At 42.4% G+C, this 23,448-nt stretch overlaps 1 protein-coding gene across 2 annotated transcripts in view; it reads left to right on the top strand.

Annotated features, from left to right (window-relative positions):
• The window catches only part of LOC138784709 (maternal DNA replication licensing factor mcm6), a 105,077-nt gene that overhangs the window by 71,266 nt on the left and 10,363 nt on the right, over positions 1–23,448 (top strand). For both annotated transcript variants that reach the window (XM_069960367.1, XM_069960366.1), the window contains exons 12-14: positions 4,302–4,430; positions 10,726–10,887; positions 11,011–11,122. In XM_069960367.1, the coding sequence (XP_069816468.1) occupies positions 4,302–4,430; positions 10,726–10,887; positions 11,011–11,122 (403 nt within the window). The remainder of the gene's footprint in view (positions 1–4,301; positions 4,431–10,725; positions 10,888–11,010; positions 11,123–23,448) is intronic.

The following is a 23,448-nucleotide window of genomic DNA, read 5'->3' as shown; positions in this document are numbered from 1 at the left end:
TATCCACATTAAACTTCATTTGCCATTTCCCTGCCCAAGCCCCTAGCTTCTCCAAATCCCTCTGTAATATGATATTATCCTCCTTTGTACTGATTACTTTACCCAGTTTAGTATCATCTGCAAAAATGGAGATTCTACTCTGTAGCCCCTCAACAAGATCATTAATAAAAATATTAAAAAGAAGTGGACCCAACACTGACCCCTGTGGTACCCCACTAGTAACTAAAACCCAATCTGAATATGTTCCATCAATGACCACCCTCTGTTTTCTATCACACAACCAGTTACTTACCCATTTGCATACATTTTCCCAGAGTCACAGCATCCTCATTTTGTAGACCAACCTTTCATGCGGCAAAGTATCAAATGCCTTTGAAAAGTCCAGATACACAACTTTCACCGCCTCCCCCAGGTCAAGTCTATAACTTACCTCTTCATAGAAGCCAATCAGATTAGTCTGACAGGAACAATCCCTCATAAATCCATGCTGGTGCTGCATTATAAGATTATTTTCATTAAGATACACCAGTATAGCATCTCTTACAATCCCCTCAAATACTTTACCTACTATAGATGTTAGACTTACAGGCCTATAGTTTCCAGGATCACTCTTTTACCCCTTGAATATTGGTACCACATTAGCTATGCGCCAGTCCTGTGGAACAATCCCTGTCGTAATAGAATCTTTAAATATTAGGAATAACGGTCTGTCTAACACAGTATTTAATTCTTGCAAAACTCTAGGATTATCATATACTTTTTATTCGGTTCCATAACCATTGCAATGTTAACAGCAGAACGCGTTGCAAATGGTGAGTGCCGGGATTTCCATATAATACTTTGCAAAATAACAGTCGTGTTTCACAGAATAGACAAATCTTGGTACTCTAGAGTGCTTGACCTTTTGTGCTGAGGCGTCCCAGTTACCTGCACAGCACGATAGGATATGTAGACCTTCTTTATGATAACTTTGTCCTTTCAAGGCTGGTTCCTCTATCAGGATACTGCCCTGCTCCTTTTAGACATGTTCTCGGCATGAGTTAGGGTGTTCTTTGGTTACCTCTCCCTTTTAACGAGGATGTACCATCAGGTACATCCTCTTTAATATGACCCACGGATAGAATGGCATCGGTGCCACGGTCCAATTTTTGAAATGGCCCTTCCCCAATGGGAGGGAAACCCTCTCCTCTATGATGCAGCTCCATTAGAATCAAGGGGTGTTTCTCCCTACTGGGGGCAGGCCAGCCCACCTCCTGTGCTTCAGCCCCATCCCGGTACCTACGGATAAAACGGTGCCGTACACGGAAACCGGGCCGCAGTTCAAAAAAAATGGACCTTCCCCATGAAGGTGCGGTTTTATCCGTGGGTCATATTAAAGAGGATGCACCCAATGGTACATCTTCTTTAAGGTGCTAAGCACTGCATACTGAACGTAGTGGTAGTAGCAAAACTGTTGGTCTCTAACTGCATCTGTACACTTTCGTGAGGTGAAAATAATAAACATATAGGTGAACATAAAAACCACTAGATGCAGTCTAAACAGTACACAGCAGATGCGCTGTGTGTGTGTGTGTGTGTGTGTGTGTGTGTGTGTGTGTGTCCCTTCTCAGGTGGGACGGAAGTATTCCTTGTACCAAGAGCCAAAGCACAAGCCACAGCCTAGAAGTTGAGAGAAGTCCTCTGTAGGTTTGGTGTGCCTTAAACCTTTAAAAGTGACAGAGGTACCCACTTTACTGGGGAAGTTAAGTGCAGGAAATTTATTTAAACCCAGGGTATAGAACAAGCCTTTCATACACTTTTATCATAGGCAGAGTTGTGAAAGGCTGTAGAGATTAAATGGCACAATTAAATGTAAGATCCAGAAAATTATGGGTAAACTGGGAAGCCCCTGCCATATATATATATATATAATATATATATAATATATATATATATAGACATCGACCAGGGGGCAGAATGACAGTCTGGGGTGCAGGACTATTAAAGTTATACCTACCAATCCCTGTACCCCCATAGCCCCATCAGCCCTTCTGTGACATTTCAGCTGGGGGAGCTGCAAAAGGCCAGCAGCTGGAAGATATCATTAAGGAAGCACAATTCATAAGAAAGGAACGGCACTCACTAGCAGTGGAGAAGAAAATGGGTGACCGCAGTTTTGCAGCTTGTGCTGCATTGACAAGTTGTAGTGTTTAGTCAAAGCACAACTGTGGTCGTCTATTTCCTTCTACTTCCTATCACTGCAATAAAGTAGATTGTCTGACGTAGATGCAATAGTGAGTGCTGTTCATCATTTCTTATGAATTGTGTTTGTGTGTGTATGTATATGTATATATGCTAGTAACGGGTTGGACCCCCTTTTGCCTTCAGAACTGCCTCAATTCTTCGTAGCATAGCTACAACAAGGTGCTGGAAGCATTACTCAGAGATTTTGGTCCATATTGACATGATGGCATCACACAGTTGCCGCAGATTTGTCGGTTGCACATACATGATGCGAATCTCCCGTTCCACCACATCCCAAAGATGCTCTATTGGATTGAGATCTGGTGACTGTGGAGGCCATTGGAGTACAGTGAACTCATTGTCATGTTCAAGCAGAAATCGAGACTCATCAGACCAGGCAACGTTTTTCCAATCTTCTACTGTCCAATTTCGATGAGCTTGTGCAAATTGTAGCCTCAGTTTCCTGTTCTTAGCTGAAAGGAGTGGCACCCGGTGTGGTCTTCTGCTGCTGTAGCCCATCTGCCTCAAAGTTGGAGGTACTGTGTGTTCAGAGATGCTCTTCTGCCTACCTTGGTTGTAACGGTTGGCTATTTGAGTCACTGTTGCCTTTCTATCAGCTCGAACCAGTCTGCCCATTCTCCTCTGACCTCTGGCATCAACAAGGCATTTCCGCCCACAGAACTGCCGCTCACTGGATGTTTTTTCTTTTTCGGACAATTCTCTGTAAACCCTAGAGATGGTTGTGCGTGAAAATCCCAGTAGATCAGCAGTTTCTGAAATACTCAGACCAGCCCTTCTGGCACCAACAACCATGCCACGTTCAAAGGCACTATATATATTAAACACACACACACAAACACAATTCATAAGAAATGATGAACAGCACTCACTATTGCATATACGTCAGACAATGTACTTTATTGCAGTGATAGGAAGTAGAAGGAAATGGACGACCACAGTTGTGTATGTGATTGTAATGTAATATAATATATATATATATATATATATATATATATATATATATTACAATCACATACAGTATGTGTGTGTATATAATATATATACACAAATACTTATACTGTGTGTGTGTGTGTGTATATGTGTGTGTGTACTTATACTGTGTGTGTGTGTGTGTGTGTGTGTGTATATGTGTGTGTGTATGTATATATGTGTATATATATATATATATATATATATATATATATATATATATATATATATATATATATATTTATATTTATATTATATTATATTCTTGTGGATTTTCCAATTGAGTACCACCAGCGTTAGGCTCTGACAGTGTCAATGGTGTCCACAAGTGGAGAGCCAGGCAGTGCCATCTTCTGTTTTTCTTTGCAGTATCATTAAGGAAGAGCTAGGGGGACACAGGCCGCACAGCAGTCTTTCCCATCGGGAAAGGGGGGGGGGGGGGTTCTAGAGCAGAGAGACTTGATCCAGCCAAGCCTTCTGTGACATCAGAGGATGATATGTTGTCTTGGGAGAGAGTGAGGAGTCAGGAAATGGACTGTAGAACTACCAGATTGTCTCCGGCACCCTATTAAAGGTGAATTGCGCAAAAGAACACTGAAGCCAGTTCTTTTAGTGATACCATGTTAAGTAATATATCTTGGAGTGATAAATGTAATTTTCTGATACTGGAGTGACTTTTGCAATACATTACATGTTGCTGCTTTTCTGTGACTTGGGTTGGGGAGGTGACTGATTGTATGTGGGCTGCTGAGGTTGATTTGTTATGACTACATTTTAGTGCAGCTGTGTTTAAATGCAAGGGCTGGTCACACCGAATATTGAATTCATTTAGATTTCTCTTCTATTTGTTCACTATGCGTTTTGTTAATTGTTAAAATGCGTTCGCTGCAGCATTTATTCCATACCTGCCTAAAGTTACACAGTACTTTACCTAATAGGTACAACCTATAAATCTGGAGTTGAATGGATTTTGTTTCAGAGCATTACCTAGGTATACAGACTTTGTAAATTATTTTTGTTTGTAAACAGCAAATTATATAACAAAGCTTTGTAACAAATCAGATTGAGTGTTTAACTTTCCTTTTTAGGTAACAGACTATGCTATAGCAAGAAGGATTGTTGATTTACATGCGAGAAATGAAGAATCTATAGAGCGAGTTTATTCAATTGAAGACATTCAAAGGTATTTGCTGTTTGCCCGTCAATTCCAGCCAAAAGTGAGTTTACATTTTTTTTACTCATATTTTTGTATATTTTATTGAAATGTAGGACAGTTATTTCAAATATTAAAATATATATAAGCTAATACAATCTGATGCATAGTAAAATACAAGTGTATGTAAGTTATTATTAGCCATAGCATTAAAAATGTATGCGTGGGAACCTTTTGACCTTCAGCAGCACAACCACCACCACCACCCCCCAGGTTAGAGGCCCAGTCCACTACTTCACGGCCGAATTCACTAAGAGGCACACGCCTCTTATTGAATACGGCTGGCCATGTGCCTGGCATTCCGAAATCAACACCTGTGTCCATCAGGTGTAGCATTGGATCATGATTCACACCTCCCCCCCCCCCCCCCCGCCTTGCTGCGCCAGCCTCCCCTGCACACCCATTGGGGATACGGCAGGCATACACCAGGGAGAAGGGGCGAATCTGCACCTTCTTCCTGGCATACGCCCGTGCCGTGAATTTGATAAACTTTCCCCATGCACTCCAAAAGACCTGTTAAGATGTTCTGTAATGTCTGTATTCTGTAGTCTTTTGCTGGTTGAAAAAAAAAAGACCAAATGCAGGAAGTCCTGGCCAGTACAGAGTGTCACGGCTCAATGTGTCAGTCAAATGACTCCTTTCTGTGGGCTTAATGTCACAACCTATTTTTAGATTTAGAAAGTTATAACAGTGAGGCTTTAAAGCGAATCAATCACTTAAATTTTCCCTACGCTACTAGCAGCCCCCGGAAGATGTGCCAAAACACCCTCTTACCATGTGTCCTGTGTGTAATGTAAAACCTTTTAGCTACTAAGACAGAGTAATTTTTTTTTTGTGGCGCGGGACAGGCAGAGTGCTGGGAACCAGTCATCTGGTCTGTGACTAGTCACTGCTCTCTGCCTGTTGGCGCACTTTGCAGGATGAGTGACAGGAAGAGAGGCCAGATAGAAGCCTCTTTTCCTGTCAAACATCTTGCATATTGACTTTTGCTGCCTTATATATTCTACCCTTTGTTTGTACTGTACTGTGACAAAACTACCTTTTAATGTTCACTTCAGAATAGAGAAGTATGGTGCAAGCAAAGTAGACTTTAATGTATACAATTCCTTGATACGTGATGGAGGTGTAATTTTAGGAGTTAATCTATCTTTACTCAGTTTAATGGTCTCTTTCTGCTCAGGGTACAAACTGAACATATATTACACCCCCAAAAAATGGTCCCCACATCCTTGATGCAAACTTTTACAATTAGTGAATACAGGCAATGAGACCCAACAAGCATAAAAACAGCTGTCAGCCTTCTTGAAATGGACGGGGAGAGAGAGAGAAGTTCATACAGGTTTTATAGTTTTGTCTTTCAGCAGAAAGCAGCATCTCTAAACTGGGTGAAGGAGAATTTGGTCACTACTTTGAGTGTTTTTTGTGAAAAACATCAAAATATCATGAAAAATAAAATAAAAAATGCATTTTATGAACTTTGAAATTCTCTGCTTCTAAAAAAAGAACGTCGTAGCACATAAATGGGTTACTAAGTCACATTACTAATATGTCTTCTTTATTCTGGCATAATTTGGTAAACATTTTTTACTTTTTTAGGGTGTTATGGGGCTTAGAAATTTATCAGCAAATTATCACATTTTCGTGAAAGTTTCCAAAACTGATTTTTTTTTTTTTTAGGGACCAGTTCTTTTTTTAAATGGATTTAGAAGTCTGGTATCCTGAAAACCCCCATAAGTGACCCGATTTTGGAAACTACACACCTTAAAGAATTAATCTAGGGGTATAATGAGCATTTTAACCCTACAGGGGCTGGAGGAAAGTATTCACAATTTAAATTTTCCAATATTAGATACGTTTAGATTAAAGTTTCTTATTTTCAAAAGGAACATGAGAGAAAATGCACCCCAAAATTTGTAACGCAGGTTCTCTTGAGTACAACGGTATCCCATATGTGGGCGTAAACCACTGTATGGGCACACAGCCGGGCTCAGAAGGAAGGGAGCGCCAATTAGCTTTTCGAATGCAGATTTTGTTGAAGTTTCTAAGCACCAGGTGCGTTTGCAGTGCCCCTGTAGTATCAGCAGAGAGAAAAAAAAACCCATAAGTCATCCCATTTTGGAAAGTGCAACCCTCGAAGAATTCATCTTGGTGTGTGGTGACCATTTTGACCCCACAGGTATTACAGGAAAGTATTCAAAAGAAGACAGTAAAAATTAAAAACTCAAATTCTTCCAATAATATGTTCGTTTAGTTTGAAATTTCTCAATTTCAAGAGGAACAAGAGAAAAAAGTACCCCAAAATTTGTAACGCAGGTTCTCCTGAGTGAAAAGGTACCTCATATGTGGGCATAAACCACTGCATGGGCACACAGGAGGGCTCAGAAGGAAAGGAGCGCCAATTAGCTTTTTCAATGCAGATTTTGCTGAAGAAGTTTCCGAGCGCCAGGTGCGTTTGCAGTGCCACTGTAGTGCCAGCAGAGTAAAATTTCCCAATAAGTCACTCCATTTTGGAAAGTACACCCCTCAGAGAATTCATTTTGGGGTGTGGTGAGCATTTTGACCTCACAGGTATTAGAGGAAAGTATTCAAAAGTAGACAGTAAAAATGAAAAACTCGCATTTTTCCAATAATACGTTCCTTTAGTTTAAAATTTCTCAATTTCACGAGGAACAGGAGAGAAATGTCACCCCAATATATGTAACGCAGGTTCTCCTGAGTAGAGACCAAATTGGTCTCTGTCACTTAAAATTTTCAGAGTTGGCTGGATGTGGAGCGCATGCACACTTCATAACCAGCCAGGACGCCGAGGAGGAAGGAGCTCCAGGATCAGGTAACTTAAATGGGGAAGGGGGGGTGACTGGGGGGGTGGGGAAGGGGCCTGGCCCCGCAATCTTATTCTCTGCCATCGCCGTAAAAAGTTGATGGCAGCAGAATAAGGACCCTTAGTGACCGCCGTAAAAAGCCGTATCGGCAGTCACTAAGGAGTTAAATAAGGTTCAGAAAGGACCTGAACCACCAAATATGGGTTCACGCCCAAACCCACGTGTTCAGCAGCTCAAACGCAATAACGAATAGCAAATAGTCAAGTCTGCCTGTGGACAGGGTCATTATTAGTAATGAGCGAGCATGCTCGTCCGAGCTTGGTACTCGTTCGAGCATTAGGGTACTCGATGGTACTTGTTACTCGGACGAGTATCTCGCGATACTCAAGAAAGTCTGTCCGTTTCATCAGTTTCTTGTAAGTTTGGGCGCCATTTCTCAGCCAATAAACATGCTGGAGACTCTTTGGTACATCCTGCGATCATGTGGGACTCAGATGACCCTGCCATATAAAAAGCGTGGCCGACAAGGCTCTGCTCACATGCATGCTGCAAGAGTTTAGGGACAGAGCTGCTGCTGGTCAGGTAGAGCTTTAGGGCGGGAATTAGCGTTCCAGTAGGCAGAGAATACTAGCAAAACAACCAAACAGCCCTTGTAAGGGCTTCAAATTGTTTTTAAGTTGTATTACTACAGACTGCTGTCTGGGACTTGCAGTGCAGCTACTACGATTTCAGCAGCACACTGTGGTGATCGGCTGCTGGCAGAAAGGGGATATTAGGTGTTGCATACAGACCCCTAGGAAGGGCTCAGTACTATTTTATTGGGACCACTGCTATATTTTCTGATTTCTGTTTTTCTTACACAAGGCATATCTAAGTTCACTACTGCTTGCACAGTGTAAAGGGGGTGTCACAGAGTGTGTATAGGTGCAGCCACCAACACATTGTATCCCACAGCTGTTGCCCAGAATTTGGCATAATGGTGCGATTAGGCAGCCTCAGAGCCATCCTTGCATGCTGCCCCTGCTGTTTCCTGTCCATTTCCGTGGTGTTTCCATCATTTTCTGAGGTTGACAGGTTTTTAATCAACCTTCCCTCTACCGAACTTGGGTCCCCTACAAAAATGTTTGCGTTTCCTATTGACTTCAATGGGGTCCATTACTCGAAACGAGCACTCGACTATCGGGAGATATTCGTCACGAGTAACGCGCACCCGAGCATTTTAGTACCGCTCATCACCAGTCATTGTTCGAAGTTTGTTTAAAGGCTCCTGAGTAGGGATGAGTTAATTTTTGAAAAGCTCTGTTTGATCTGGCGAACTTACGTGAAGTTCAGATTTGTACGAACCGAACTTAAAACGAACCTTGCAATAATGGCTGAATAATTGCAGCTACAATAGTGGGAGTCTGATAGGGTATAGTTTTGTTTAGTTGCAGTGGCTATTACAATGAAAGAAGTGGAAAAATCAAAGTGCAAAAATAGTGAAAAAAAATTAGCTAAGGTGTAAGTGATTATACGGGGCATAGGACACAAAGTTGATTGCACCCAGCCCAGTATGATTCAGATCAGACTATTTAAGGAGGAAGAGGCAGTACCTGGTTGCACCCAGGCCAGTATAATTGAGAACAGACTATTCATGGAGAAGGAGGAGAATGTTCAGCCTTGGAGTGGTGGCCTGGGAATCCGTGCTGATTATGTTGTTCACCGCACTTTAAAGACACGTCCTCAAAAGGGATCAACAATTGGCAGGACATGTTCGAAGAAACCTGTGCATTATGAGGTTTATCGCATGTGCCATACAAGGTGTATGGCGCAGCCCTCCCTGCTGCACTGCAGAGAAAAGGTTCCTCCTTTTGTGGGCTACAACACTTCCCACCGTTAATTGACATGGGGTCAGCCATTCCTATATCTTCTCCCTGATGGTCCATAGGAGCTTCTGCCCACTGTGGCTCCATTCACCCAGGCTCACAAAATGGAAGGCAGCCTGAGAGAGCCGGGCCTGACATTGTTGGTAAGACACCGGGGCAAGTTGGACTGCAGTCGAAGCGGTGGATAGTTGCAAGCGGGTGGAGACAGAACTTTTGCGGTACTGGCCCCCTAAAGCACCAGGGAGGTGACAGTGGCAAGAATGGGCTAATTTTCTGGTGGTCTTCTGGGGGAATGTTGACCCAATGGGCACTAACAGACCTGTACTGCCCTTGCCCATAATTAAAGGACCAGACCTCAGCACTGGGGTGCACGGTCTTGGACACCAAGAATCCCAATGAGTCATCAACATTTTTCTACAACACTGTGCAGTGATGGGACAGCCGGTGGGACCTTTTTGTTTTTGGGCTTTATTTTTCTTTTTTTTTTTTTACTTTTTGTTGTTGCGGCTAAACGGCGTTCTCCTATTTTTTTTAACCTTATTGTAAAGATATGAACTGATTTTCCCTTAATAAATTCGATAAGCTTGAACACTGAAGTTGCTTTCTTGTGTCTAATACTCAGACAGCTGTCACATTACATTTTTGATTAGGCAGCACCCAGGTATATCTGAGGAAACTAATGTAAGGTCTCATCCTAACGGGTGATGTCACACATCTTGATATTCACAGAAAACCAGGATATAAGGGATTATAGGAGTAATAATCCCTTGCATCCTGGTCTATTCTGTGAAAAAGTAAAATTTTGCGTCGCTGTTGTTTTTACTAGATTTGTAACAAACTTTCTCAAAGTTCGGTGCAGAGCTTTTTGCAAAGTTCGTAACGAATCCGGTTTGTTATGGTTCTGTTCCCTCATCCCTACTCCTGAGCTGACTGCTCAGGAAAGATAAGCAGAATTATACACAATGCCTGATGGTCTGTGCTAAGGAGCTAGGGTGGTTCCTAAATGTCTGTGAAGAAAGATTGGGGACAAAACATCTGTACATTAAGAGTGATGTTTGGGCCAGAACATTTGTGGGTAATCATCTGAAGGGCCCTGAATATCCATGGATTAGGGGCTGGGGGACCAGTAGCTTGTAAGTTTGCCAGTATCTACTGTTGCTGGACCTGTAAAAGCAGAATTTGTGGGTTCAGAAGGTCTTGGGCCATTTAGCCTGTAACTGCTGTGGCTGAGCTATTAAACACAAAATCCTGTTATGCAATATGTGCCTGTTCAAATAAAAAAAACAAAGGGTTTCCTGCATTAAGGGAATTAGTGGATAATTGAAGAAAAGTTTGTGGCCACGGGATGTTTTACCTCCATTGCACCATTCTCTGTATTAAGATTGACGGTTTTAATGGGCTCTGGCTACTCTAGTTCTGATCATGCCTCATTCAAAGTTGCTCTGTTCACTCCCCTTTTCTTATTTCTAATTTTGAAAAGGCAGGAGTCTCTACCAAAATAGCTAGAAAGATATATAGTAATCTGTTCATAGACATGTGTATATTTATTCTACGTGACTTGTTACGCTTTTATCTCATGTTAATGCCAAATATTTTTCTTGCAATATTTAAGATCACTAAAGAAGCAGAAGAATTTGTTGTAGAACAATACCGTCGTCTGCGGCAGCGTGATGGCAGTGGAGTTACAAAATCTGCATGGAGAATTACAGTGAGACAGCTTGAAAGTTTAATTAGATTATCTGAAAGTATGGCTCGTATGCACTGCTCTGATGAGGTAAGATATAATCTAAGTTATATGGAACACATTATATAGTAAATTATAACGAAGACCAAATATACTGTATGACTGCTTACAAGAGACAAAGCATTGAAACACCTAAAACTTCTAACACTACAGGTGCAGCCAAAGCATGTGAAAGAAGCCTTTAGACTGCTAAACAAATCTATCATTCGTGTAGACACACCTGATGTCAGTTTTGATCCAGGCGAAGATGAGAAGATTGTGGAAGGTATAGTTTATTTGCCAACATTATTTGAAAAACAGGGGAATAATTAAATGCTTGTCCGCCATTTTTGTGCAAAATCTGTTCATCAGATTTTATTTTTAGATTTAGGGTATAAACACACACCGTATACGCTGCGTATTTACTGCTGCGATACGCAGCAGATACACAGCAGATTAGATCTATATAACTGAACACAGCATCAAATCTGCTGCAGATCGGTGTGTGTGTTTGTACCCCAAAAGAATTTTGCACTCAGTCCAATAGATGGGTAGAGCTTGGCAAAAAGACTTCGTCATTTTGCATATAAAGCATGCCCCAAATACCTTACATTTAAAAGCTTGGGTGCAAGGGGTTATAGATAATTCCTTGTAAGGGGGAGATTGGTCACAAGGTAATCAAGCCCCTAACCCCCCCTTCCCCCTGCAACCTTGCACTTTCTTTCTTACTATACTTATTGGAGCAAGTTGGCTCCTGTACAGTGAACTGAACACATACATTTTCACTTACTAGAGATAGGTAGAGACCGGGTTAGAGAGGGCTAAAGAAGGTTACTTAGGTATTGTGGACAAATAAAGGATAGTGTGAGAATATTAGGATAGAAACGATTTAACAGCTACACAGCTTACACTTTCACTGTGTCACTACATGCTGCCCACCGCTCCCCTGGTTGAAGTTAATCCTTTAAAGCACTTGCCATGTTATGTCGGATGACCTGTCTGAATACATTCTCTGTCGGCAGAATAAGAGTCCTTTACAATGTCACTTATTCTGCTGGCAGACGCGGTATTAGGACAGGCCACCTGATGTAACCTGCCAGGTGACTCACAGAGTTAACTTCACTCAGGAGAGCTCTCCAGGGTGAGGTTAACTCTATTATTGCTTCAGCATACTCTCTCCTTTATTAAGTCTTGTCACAAGCTAGTTCCTATAACTTTCCTAGAGAGATCTGTCAGAGGTTGAAGGGAGTGCTGCACCTAGGTGTTAGTGATATTGATGGACCTTGTAGTTTCTAACAGGGCCTTTTCCCTAATGTTGTCGGAGGAGATTACAGTGACGCCCTTGGTGTTGGCAAGGTGCAGTAGAAATCGACCAACAGGGGGATTGAACTTATGGTTCAACAGTGACTTTATTTGAACATCAGGTAAAAAGGGCTGCTGGCCAGAGATGGTTCCCTTTAAAATTGGTCAATAAGTGCAAATTTCTACCTATACATCATATGCAATAGAATAGCAGTATTAATGAATATTCCCAAATATTAAGCAATAGGCAAAAGTATCACTATGAATAGAAACACAAATTATAACATTTAATTATAAAGTAGATTTGTCATGCTGCCGTTAAGGAGATGCAGAGAGGGCTCACTGCACTAGCCCTCTCCACAACGCATGGTACCCGGCTGTACGCAAGGCAAAGCCAGGGACCGTACGCATTAGCAGCTGCGGCCAATCGCTGCACCCGGCTAATTGACTAGTTATGGTGTGTTTACACCAGGGGAATTGCTAGGGTCCAAAAAAATCCGGGACAGGGCCCTCTGAGTGTAGTCAAAAACAGTTAGCGAAGGAGCCCAGTGCATAAGTTAGTAACCCCAATGACTGCGCTATTAGCCCAGCTCTATTGCCGCTCCCAGCAATAGCCGGCACACAGATTGCTCGTGTCAGCTATTTTACAGCTATTTGACAGCTGCATTTAACCACTCTTGAGCCGCTCCATATGCAGCAGGGGTCTGCTACATATGGAGCGGCCCCAATGTTAAAGACTGCAGCCAGCGTAAGCCCCCTTCCCCCGGCGCAGCGGTCCTCCAGCACAACCCCTTCCCCACCCCCCTCTCCCAGGACCCACCGTTGCTGCAGTCCTTCATGTCTGCCGGTACAGTGGCAGTGGAGCAGGTTCGGCACTTGGGGGCGGGGGATGGGTCTTGGTGGGGGGCTGCTGCAACTGCCGGTATATGTCCTTTTGCACTACAGCTCCCAGCATACCCCCTTGTGCACAAGGAGGTATGCTGCGAGTTGTAGTGCAGAAGGAGATATGCTGGGAGTTGTAGTGGAGAAGGAGGTATGCTAAAGGTTGCTGTTGTGCAACAGCAGCCTTCCAATAAAATAATTCCCAGTACCACCAGTAAACCTCCTTGTGCACAACAACTCCCAGCATACCTCCTTGTGCACAATAACTCCTAGCATCATAGCCACAGGCGGGGGGGGGGGGGTGCATTATATTTGTATTTTTAAGCATTTTTTTAAACCGTGCGCAGGGCCGAGGTGGTGACACTAGGGGGCTGGGGGTGGCACAGAGAACATGGCTGGCACTCAGCTAGCCACCATCCGTGTTCTCTGCGCTATACTTTATATTAAGCTGCTCTATTACGCAACTTAACATAAAGTATCGATACCAGGAAATCCTAGTATAGAATCATTTTTTTTTTGCCTGAAATATCCATAGTAGTATCGATATTTCGGTGCATCGTACATTACTACTAACACACACACACACTACCCCACTTGGCCGCCATCCCAGGTGGTTTAATATTCCCTGTTGGTAGTCCCACTGTGTACACATTATATAAACCCCATATACATACACACACACACACACACCCCTATACACACTGCACATACATCACACACCCCTATGCACACTGCACATACATCATATACACACATACTATACATGCATACACCATATACACCCATACTGAACATGCATAGACTATATCAGACATGTCAAACTCAGGCCCTCCAGCTTTTTTAAAACTACAATTCCCATCATGCCTGGACAGCCAAAGCTGAAGTTGTTTTGCAACATCTGGAGGGCTTGAGTTTGACATCCCTGCACTATATATATATACATCATATACACATACTGCACATGTACACATACATATGCAATTACTGTACATGCATGCACTTACTGCACATATATCATATACTGTACATGCATTTATACATCCTTTACATGTACAATACACACACTGTGCACCTTACATACATAAGCCCACTTTCCACACATACACAACACTGCATATAGAGATCCACAGTTCTCATACATGGGCAGGCAGGTGCGCACACACACACACACACACACACACACACAAACTTATTTTTATAAGGAAACTCCAGATTGTCATTAGCTCCTGGAAGTCCCAGTCTCCCTCTTCCTCCTGATGCCGGCTCTCCTGTGTTCTCCCGCCCCTCCCCCTCCTCCCGACAGCAGAGGAGAGCAGAAAACAACTCATGTGGAGGAAGGTGGACCCCAGCATGAGGCAGCCTGCTGGGCCTCCCCAGGAGCAGGGGGCCCCACACTGGTTGTCATCTGACTGGGTAAGATAAGAGCCCCATCAAATTACAGCTTGTACACACTGACTGATGCGCATCCTGCTGCGGGGCCAGGACAGTCAGATTCAGTGTGCAGTGACAGCCCCCCTTCCCTAAGACAAGTCTGCCTGGGTCAGATGCACTGTAAAGCTGAGGCCCCTCCCCCAGGACATGTGATAATGCCGTACAGTTACGGCGACAGGATGTCAGCGCGCTACGCGTGTGTTCTGTCCCAGCAAGTGGGCCTCCCAGGTGCAGGGGCTTCCGAAGCTGACTGTCATCTGACTGGGTAAGTGCCTGAACCAGGGTCCCGTCAGATAACAGCTTGCACCGGCACACACTGACTCTGACTGACAGCACGGGACAGTCAGTGTGAGTGCAATCACTGCCAGCCTTTAGGAGATGCAGGCGCACAACATTCGGGGCAGCAGGCATTTTATCAGAGGCAGGAGCCCCGGAGAAAACTGCCTAGCGACGCCCCTGGTTTACACAGAGATTTTATCTAACAGATTTTTTTTTAACCCAAAGCCAATAACAGACTATAAACAGAGAACAGGTCATAAAGGAAAGACTGAGATTTCTTCTTTTCTTAAATCCATTCCTGGCTTTGGCTTCAAAAATCTGTCAGACAAATCGGTCTTCGTAAAAACACACTATTAGATGAGTTACAGCCCCATCCCTGGTGTCTAGTGTGGGAGATCGCGCCCCCCCCCCCCCCCCCCCCGCAATGCGTTCACGGAGAGGTGATTCTTTCTGCTTTCCCAGCCAGGCCTCGGCATCTGACTGGCGCTGATTTCGGCTCGGTGATAGATTGCTTAGGGCTGCTGGAGCCAGAAATCTATCACTAATCTAATGGATCAGTGTATTGTAAGAAAACTGCAGTGATCTCTGGGAGATCACTGCAGTAATAAGTCCCCCAGGGGGACTAAAACATAAAATAAAATTGAAACATTTTTTTTCATCAATAAAAAATCCCCTCCCCTAAGTCTGAACCCCCCCCCCCCCCCCCCCCCCATTTTCTTATTTTTTTTTTAAATAAACAAACATACATATTTGGTAGTGCCCGAACTATTAAATAATCCCAATCCTGATCTTGCACGGTAAACTGCGTAAGTGCAAAACCCCGCCAAAATGCAAAATTACTGATATTTTTGTCACATCAAATCCCAAATTGTAATAAGTGATCAAAAAGTCGAAATCAAGGCACCGATAAAAAGTACAGATAATGGGGCAAAAAATTACACCTCACATAACCCCATACACCAAAGGATAACAATGTTAAGGATGGGAATAGAGCAATTTGAAAAACTTCTTTTTTTTTTTTTTTAAAGGTTTCAAAGGAAAGCTTTACTTTTCTTGAAACATTAAAGAAGTGTGCCTGGTTTCGGAACATGTGGCCAACATGGCACAACTACAAAACTAATTGGGCCTACATAACCTAGCAACTGGTCAAAGGGATGAGTCAAGCTATGTTCCTTTAATTGGAGGTTTACCTATTGGTTATAGGACAAAGTATATCAAAGGTGTCCCATTGTAGGTGAGGAGATGAAATGTTGTGCTTACAGTTTAAGGCTGGGTTCACACTACGTATATTTTAGTCAGTATTGTGGTCCTCATATTGCAACCAAAACCAGGAGTGGATTAAAAACACAGAAAGCATCTGTTCACACAATGTTGTAATTGAGTGGATGGCCGCCATTTAATGGCAAATATTTGCTGTTATTTTAAAACAACGGCTGTTGTATTGAAATAATGGCAGTTATTTACTGTTATATGGTGGCCATTCACTCAATTTCAACATTGTGTGAACAGATCCTTTCTGTGTTTTTAATCGACTCCTGGTTTTGGTTGCAATATGAGGACCACAATACTGACTGAAATATACGTAGTGTGAACCCAGTCTAAAACTATTTGTACAAACAAAACGAAAAGAGATTGTACAAAACGAAAAGAGAAACTGTAATACACGACTAAGTGAATAATGACTTAGTTTTATTAGGTATATACAGGAAAGAGTGTATACAGGAAAGAGTGTATTTCCACTACAAAAATGAAGTGGTAGACCAAAGTAAATGAACAAAATACAAATCCCAATTCGGGACAAAGGGTAACTAAAGTGGTGACCTATTATGCCCTACCTGACATCTAGGTCCCCTAGGTTTGTGCGACCCCACTGGGGGAGTATGACTAGGTTAGTAAAGTCAGTGTGGTATGATGCATAGGTCCATAAGAGCAAGAGATATCGTAGCCGTCAATGATGTGATGTAATGTCTGTGATATACTAGACCAGTTTAATGTCAAAAGAGGTCTTATATTGCTAGTGGGTGAATAGAGATTGCACCCCATGTATGCCAACGCGTTTCTTCCGCTCTGGTCAACGGTTCATCAGGGAGGTCGGGTGATGTAGTAAAGTGCATGAGGATTTATGCGACGGCCCAATGTTTGAGTCTGTCAGCTTTGAAAGATAATTTGTTTGTTGTGGAGCTAACAGGATAATAGCTCAAGAATTGACTCCCTTAGTTGTAGGTTAGTGTGGCATCAATACAGAGAATAATAGTAAGACGTAGATTAAGTTCTTGAGAGAGCGCTAGTATGTCCACTCGTAGTAGCTTGATAAGGTATAGATGTCTGGATAATCGGTACTCCGGTATAGCGTCCGTGTCACCTGGCGTTGTGTACAGTAGGCAGTAGACAGTGTGGCGTACTATTTGTTTGTAGTCCAGATAAATGCAAAACTATTGGATCCGTATGTTGGACACTGGACGAATGTATGCTGGGAGCGTTGTCTGCAAAGATAGATAGAACAGAAGGCGTCCTGGTAAAAGTCCTCCATTCCTGTACCCCGAGCAGGATGCAAGTGCTGGCGTCCCGCACGGGGCTCACAGCCAGGAATGGAGGACTTTCACCAGGACACCTCCTGATCTATCTATCTATCTTTGCAGACAACGCTCCCAGCAACCATTCGTCCAGTGTCCAGATAAATGCAAAAATATTGGATCCGTATGTTGGACACTGCAGACAACGCTCCCAGCATCCATTTGTCCAGTGTCCAACATACGGATCCAATATTTTTGCATTTTTCTGGACACTGGACGAATGGTTGCTGGGAGCGATGTCTGCAAAGATAGATAGATCAGGAGGTGTCCTGGTGAAAGTCCTCCATTCCTGGCTGTGTGCCCAGTGCGGGACGCCAGCGCTTGCATCCCGCACGGGGCACAGGAATGGAGGACTTTCACCAGGACGCCTCCTGATCTATCTATCTTTGCAGACAACACTCCCAGCATCCATTCGTCCAGTGTCCAACATACGGATTCAATATTTTTGCATTTATCTGGACTGCAAACAAATAGTACGCCACACTGTCTACTGCCTACTGTACACGTCGCATCCAGACGCCAGGAGACACGGACGCTATACCGGAGTACGGATTATCCAGACACCTATACCTTATCAAGCTACTACGAGTGGACGTACTAGCGCTCTCTCAAGAACTTAATCTACATCTTACTATTATTCTCTGTATGGATGCCACACTAACCTACAACTAAGGGAGTCCATTCCTGAACTATTATCCTGTTAGCTCCACAACAAACAAATTAGCCCCACAAGGACATCTATCTTTCAAAGCTGACAGACTCCTCAAACATTGGGTCGTCGCATAAATCCTCATGCACTTTACTACATCATCCCACCTCCCTGATGAACCGTTGACCAGAGCGGAAGAAACGCGTCGGCAGACGTGGGGTGTAGTCTCTATTCACCCACTAGCAATATAAGACCTTATTTGACTTTAAACTGGTCCAGTACATCACAGATGTTACATCATATCATTGAGGGCTACGATATCTCCTTCTCTTAGTGACCTATGCATCATACCACACTGACTTTACTAACCTAGTGTAGGGTCATACTCTCCCAGTAGGAACGCCCACACCTAGGGGACCTAGTTGTCGGGTTGGGCATAGTAGGTCATCACTTTAGTTACCCTTTGTCCCGAATTGGGATTTGTTTTTTGTTTATTTACTTTGGTCTACCACTTGACTTTTGTAGTGGCAATACACTCTTTCCTGTATTTACCTAATAAAACTAACTAAGTCATTATTCACTTAGTTGTGTATTACAGTTTCTCTTTTCGTTTTGTTTGTACAAACCTCCAAAGTAGCAATGAGCGGACCCGTGGATATTCAGGTTGACCAGTTCGTTCAAATTATGGGAAAGAAAAGTTTGAGCCAGACTTATAACCCATACTTTTACATGGAACCAAACCTCATTGAAGTCAATGGGGATCTGAACTTTAGGACTCCAAAACAGGCTATGTTCACACACTGCTGGAATTTAGTGGATGGCTGTCATTTAATGACAAATTTTCATTATTTTACAATAACGAGTGTTGTATTGAAATAGCGGCCATTAATTGCCATTAAATGACAGCCAAATTATTTTTACAATGGTCACATGAGCAAATATCGCGACACAACCATCGGACACCGGATGTGCCTCTAAAACGCACAATGGAATACACTTGGACAGCAACCATGGTGCAGAACACACGTTGGAACGCTTAATGACAGTAAACATATACCAAGATAGCCTTCTCCCAAATATGAATAAATGAATTGTAAGCATGCTAGACACATACATGATCTATTCCATCCCAGCAAAAATTCATACCGTAAAACACAAACTTAGCCAAAAAATACTACTAATCTCCGCAATTAGACCTCATAAAAAAGCGCACATCATTGGTATATGCCCCAACAGGAGGAATAGCTTTTTAAATGTAAAATGTAACAAGGTAGTTTAGCCACTAGAGGTTGCCCTAAAGCTACATTATATTCAAAGTTCTACAACATAGGAGGATAAACCTTTATACTCAAAGTGCATAGTGTATATAAAGCAAGAAAAATTTGAATGAAAACCAAAATAATGATGAAAGTAAAAATAAATAAAAGTATTGGTCTATTAAGGCTAAACAAAACCATTAAATCTTAAATCTAAAAATTTAATTGAAAAATAAAATATAAAAAATGAAAATATAGAAAATATGAAAAAATAATAATGCCGATAATTTGCACAAATGGGTATAAAAATTGTGTATAAAAATAGTGTTAACCAATAGTCCTCCTCTAAAGTATCCAAGAATTCTAAAAACTTTTGCCCAGTGAGTAAGAAACCTCAAACCACTTAACAGTTTGTGTATAAAAAATAGTTCCGAATTTAATTAAATAAAAATATGTAATCAACTTTTGTATAATGAATGCACATACAAAAATGCCAGAGATAAGTAACTACAGTGTTAAGAAAAATAGAATCAATGTAGGAAAAATACATAATGGCAGTATTTAACCCTAGGGCTTAAATATCCAAAGGGTTGTAAACAAGATGAAAGGCGAAGCAGAATCTTCTCCCAAAGTGGTGCGTTGTAGGACTTGGATTATAATATAGCTTAATGGCGACCTCTAGTGGTCGAACTATCATGTTACGTTTTACCTTTATAATCTTTCCCTTCTGTTGGGGCATATACCAAGTAACTGAGTTTATGATTCAGTATGCCATATTTTACCGGAGGAATTTCATACAGAAATTAAGAGGGGATTCCACTTCAAATTCCTCGCCTATTCCTCAGTGTGCACATACCCTTGAAGTGGTACTGTTATTAATTTTATTTTATTTTTTTGCAGAAGTCAATAGTCCAGGTGATTTTAAGAAACTTTGTAGTTGGGTTTATTAGGCAAATATGCCATTATCTGCATTCAAAAATATTTTCCTCAGGTCCCCCCCTCTCATTCACTGCTCATTATCAGGAAGTCTCGATTAGTTTACATCAGTCGGACCCTGTCTGTTCTATAAAGAGGGGAGGGGGAAGGAGGGAGATTAGTCGCCAGCAGAGAGCAGAGAACAAAGGATTACACAGCAGGAAGCTGTGTGAAGCTGTTATTTAACTTTGTTGTCCTGTTTTGGTGCCTCATCTCCCTCAACCCCTCCCCTCTCCATAGACAATCAAGAAGACAGGGGGCAGAGCTTCAAACTGCTTTTTCATTATAAAAAAAATCATTTTTCGGCTAATAAACCCAATTACAAAGTTTCTTAAAATCGCCTCTACTATTGACTTCTGGAAGAAAAAAAAAGTAAAACTGTGGCTAGCAGATTCATACCTGTTTTCAGCAGTTGAAGCAGTGTTCCAGCTTCAACTGCTGTTGACAGTGCATGTACATTCAGGAAAGCTCTGCTTGGGGTAATTGTATTGACCACAGCTATTAGCATGAGCAGAGCTTGAGAAGTTAAAGAAGCACTCTAGAATTAAAAAATTCAATTCAATGCTGTACAGTGACTCATGGGAGTTTTGCAGCTGCCGTATTATATGGATTCACACTTCCTGTCTATGTCTGAGTCAACACAGTATTGTGGGCTGCATCAGAGAAGCCATTTCAAATATTGTGGGCTGCATCAGAGAAGCCATTTCAAAGAGGAAGAATAAATATCAATACGGCAGACAACGCATAAATGGCAACTCAAATATGTATAAGTAAGGCATTCATAAGAGCATCTACATTATTCAATGGTCTATTCTGTACTCTATGAAGGGTTCTATATTAAAGATGAGTGAACATGCTCGCCCGAGCTTGTTACTCGTTCAAGTGTTAGAGTACTCGAAGGTGCTTGGTACTCGGGTGAGCATCTCGCGATACTTGAGGCAATGGCATCTTCCTCTTCCTGTTATGCTTTTTCTCAGCCAATCAACATGCAGGGGAGGCTTCGGGACCTCCTAGCATCACGTGGGAACCCCTGCACGTCGATAGCAGTGATTGGCTGGCCAGATCAGATGAACTGGGCATAAAAGAATCAGGTCCCGCAATGCTTGCTTCAGATGCAGGCTGGATGAGCTTAGGGAGAGAGCTGCTGTCTGTCAGGGAGAGTGTTAGGGAGGCAAAATCTTGTTTGCTGGTTTGGACTTGTAGTGCATCTTGGCTACACACTGTGTAGAACGACAGGAGCCAGAAAGGGGACAGCGGGTAGTCCACATAAACCCTAAAGAAATTGCCCAAAGTCCTCTCCGGGTTAGAAAGTAGGGACAGAAAAACATAGGTTATAGAGATGAGCGAATCGGGTTTGAGTCCATCCGAACCCGAATGTTCGACATTTGATTAGCTGGGGCTGCTGAACTTGGATAAAGCTCTAAGGTTGTCTGGAAAACTTGGATACAGCCAATGACTATATCCATGTTTTCCACATAGCCTTAGAGCTTTATCGAACTTCAGCAGCTGAACGTTCGGGTTCGGATGCACTCGAGCATGATCGAAGTTCGCTCATCTCTAGTTATTAACTCACAGTGCACACAAATATAGAGTTAAAATGGCTTTATTGAATCGGGTATACAAAAAACATTTAAAAATCTATACGCAGCATCAGCCTATGATGCAGGCTGTGCTCACACTAACAGTCCTGCTATATGCAGGACTTACCCCAGGGGGACTACTGGGCAGAAAATTACAGTTCAATTATATGACAAAAGTAACTGTCCCAATTAAAAAAGAAAAAATGAAGCTAAATGATGAAAGCATATGCCTAAACACACATACCACCTGCCAGTCCTGGTCCCCATATAGCAGTGGAAATCAACTGCTCTATGGGGACCAGGACTGGCAGGTGGTATTTGTGTTTTGGCATATGCTTTCATCACAGACTATCATTCAGGGGTGCACCATCATGCTTTTTCAAACCAATTGTTTCTGAGGGTCACCTCCAGGCTCTCACACACTTTTTTTTGGAGCCTTGCCACTACACTGTCACCCAAAATTGTATTGAGGGTCACCACCAGGCTGTTGCAAAGAATTGGGCGTAATGGTGCGATTAGGCAGCCTCAGACAGGAAATAGCAGGGGCATCATGCATGAATGCCTCTATTTCCATGGTGTTTCCATCATTGACCTGAGGTTTCCAGATTTTCACCCAACCTTCCCTGTGCAGAGCTTTGATCCCCTGCAAGAATGCTTGAGTCTCCTATTGACTTCAATGGGGTTTGTTATTCGAAACGAGTACCCGAGCATCGGGAAAAATTTAGACTCTAATAACAAGCACCCAAGCATTTTAGTACTTGCCCATCTCTATTCTATATACAAGGGTCCTTTGCATATATATATAATGTGAGAAGTCTCTATCAACAATCAACTTTTGCTACTTGGCACATACTGAGAATGTAACAGATGCTGAACTCAGTGTCAGAATATTCTGATTGTGTAGCATAGCTCTGCAAAGTTTACCTTGTTCCTTAAACATAATTAAAGGAGAAATCTGGTAAAAAATTTTTATTAAAGTATTGTATTTTCCACCCCCCCCCCCCCAAAAAAAAAAAAATGCTTATAAAGTGTTTTTTTTCCCCTGCACTTACTACTGCATCACTTCCTGTATAAAATGGTGATGTCATGACCAGACCTTCTATAACTGTGCGGGCTGTGACTGCTGGAGAGGATGGTGGCAGAGGGATTGCTCAGTGTCCCTCCAGTGCCCTGTGTCCCTCAGTGCCCCCCTGCCATCATTCTCTCCAGCAGCCACAGCCCGCACAGCTCTGGGAGTCCAGTTGTGACATCACCATTTTATTGAGGAAGGGAAAAGCCTTGATGCAGTGATAAGTGCAAGGAAAAAGCACTTTATAAGCATTTCCGGTAATAAGTGTACAATGGTGATTTGTATAACTTTTGGGGGGGCAATACAATACTTTTAGTAAAAAATTTTGCTGGACTTCTGCTTTAATGCTCCCTTCTAAAGGGACATCACACTTTAAGGGGTATTCCCATGTGAGAAAATTATTGCATAGCCATACAAAAGGCCATATCCAGAACAAAAGGTGGGACCTACATACAGAAGATGCATATTTCCACCCCCCACCCCCGCCCAACACCTTTGATGGCTTACTTCTAATGGGAGCTGTGTAAACAGCGTAGCAGCACTAGCTTCAGAATTTACCAAACAGTATAGCTTCCAGTTCTCTACTGCTTTCACAGCTCATAAATTGTGTTTGGAA

Source organism: Dendropsophus ebraccatus, chromosome 2 (genome assembly GCF_027789765.1).
Source record: "Dendropsophus ebraccatus isolate aDenEbr1 chromosome 2, aDenEbr1.pat, whole genome shotgun sequence".
Classification (NCBI taxonomy): Eukaryota; Metazoa; Chordata; class Amphibia; order Anura; family Hylidae; genus Dendropsophus; species Dendropsophus ebraccatus.
Note: the sequence above shows the minus strand (reverse complement) of the source record. Positions and strands in the feature narration are given on the sequence as shown.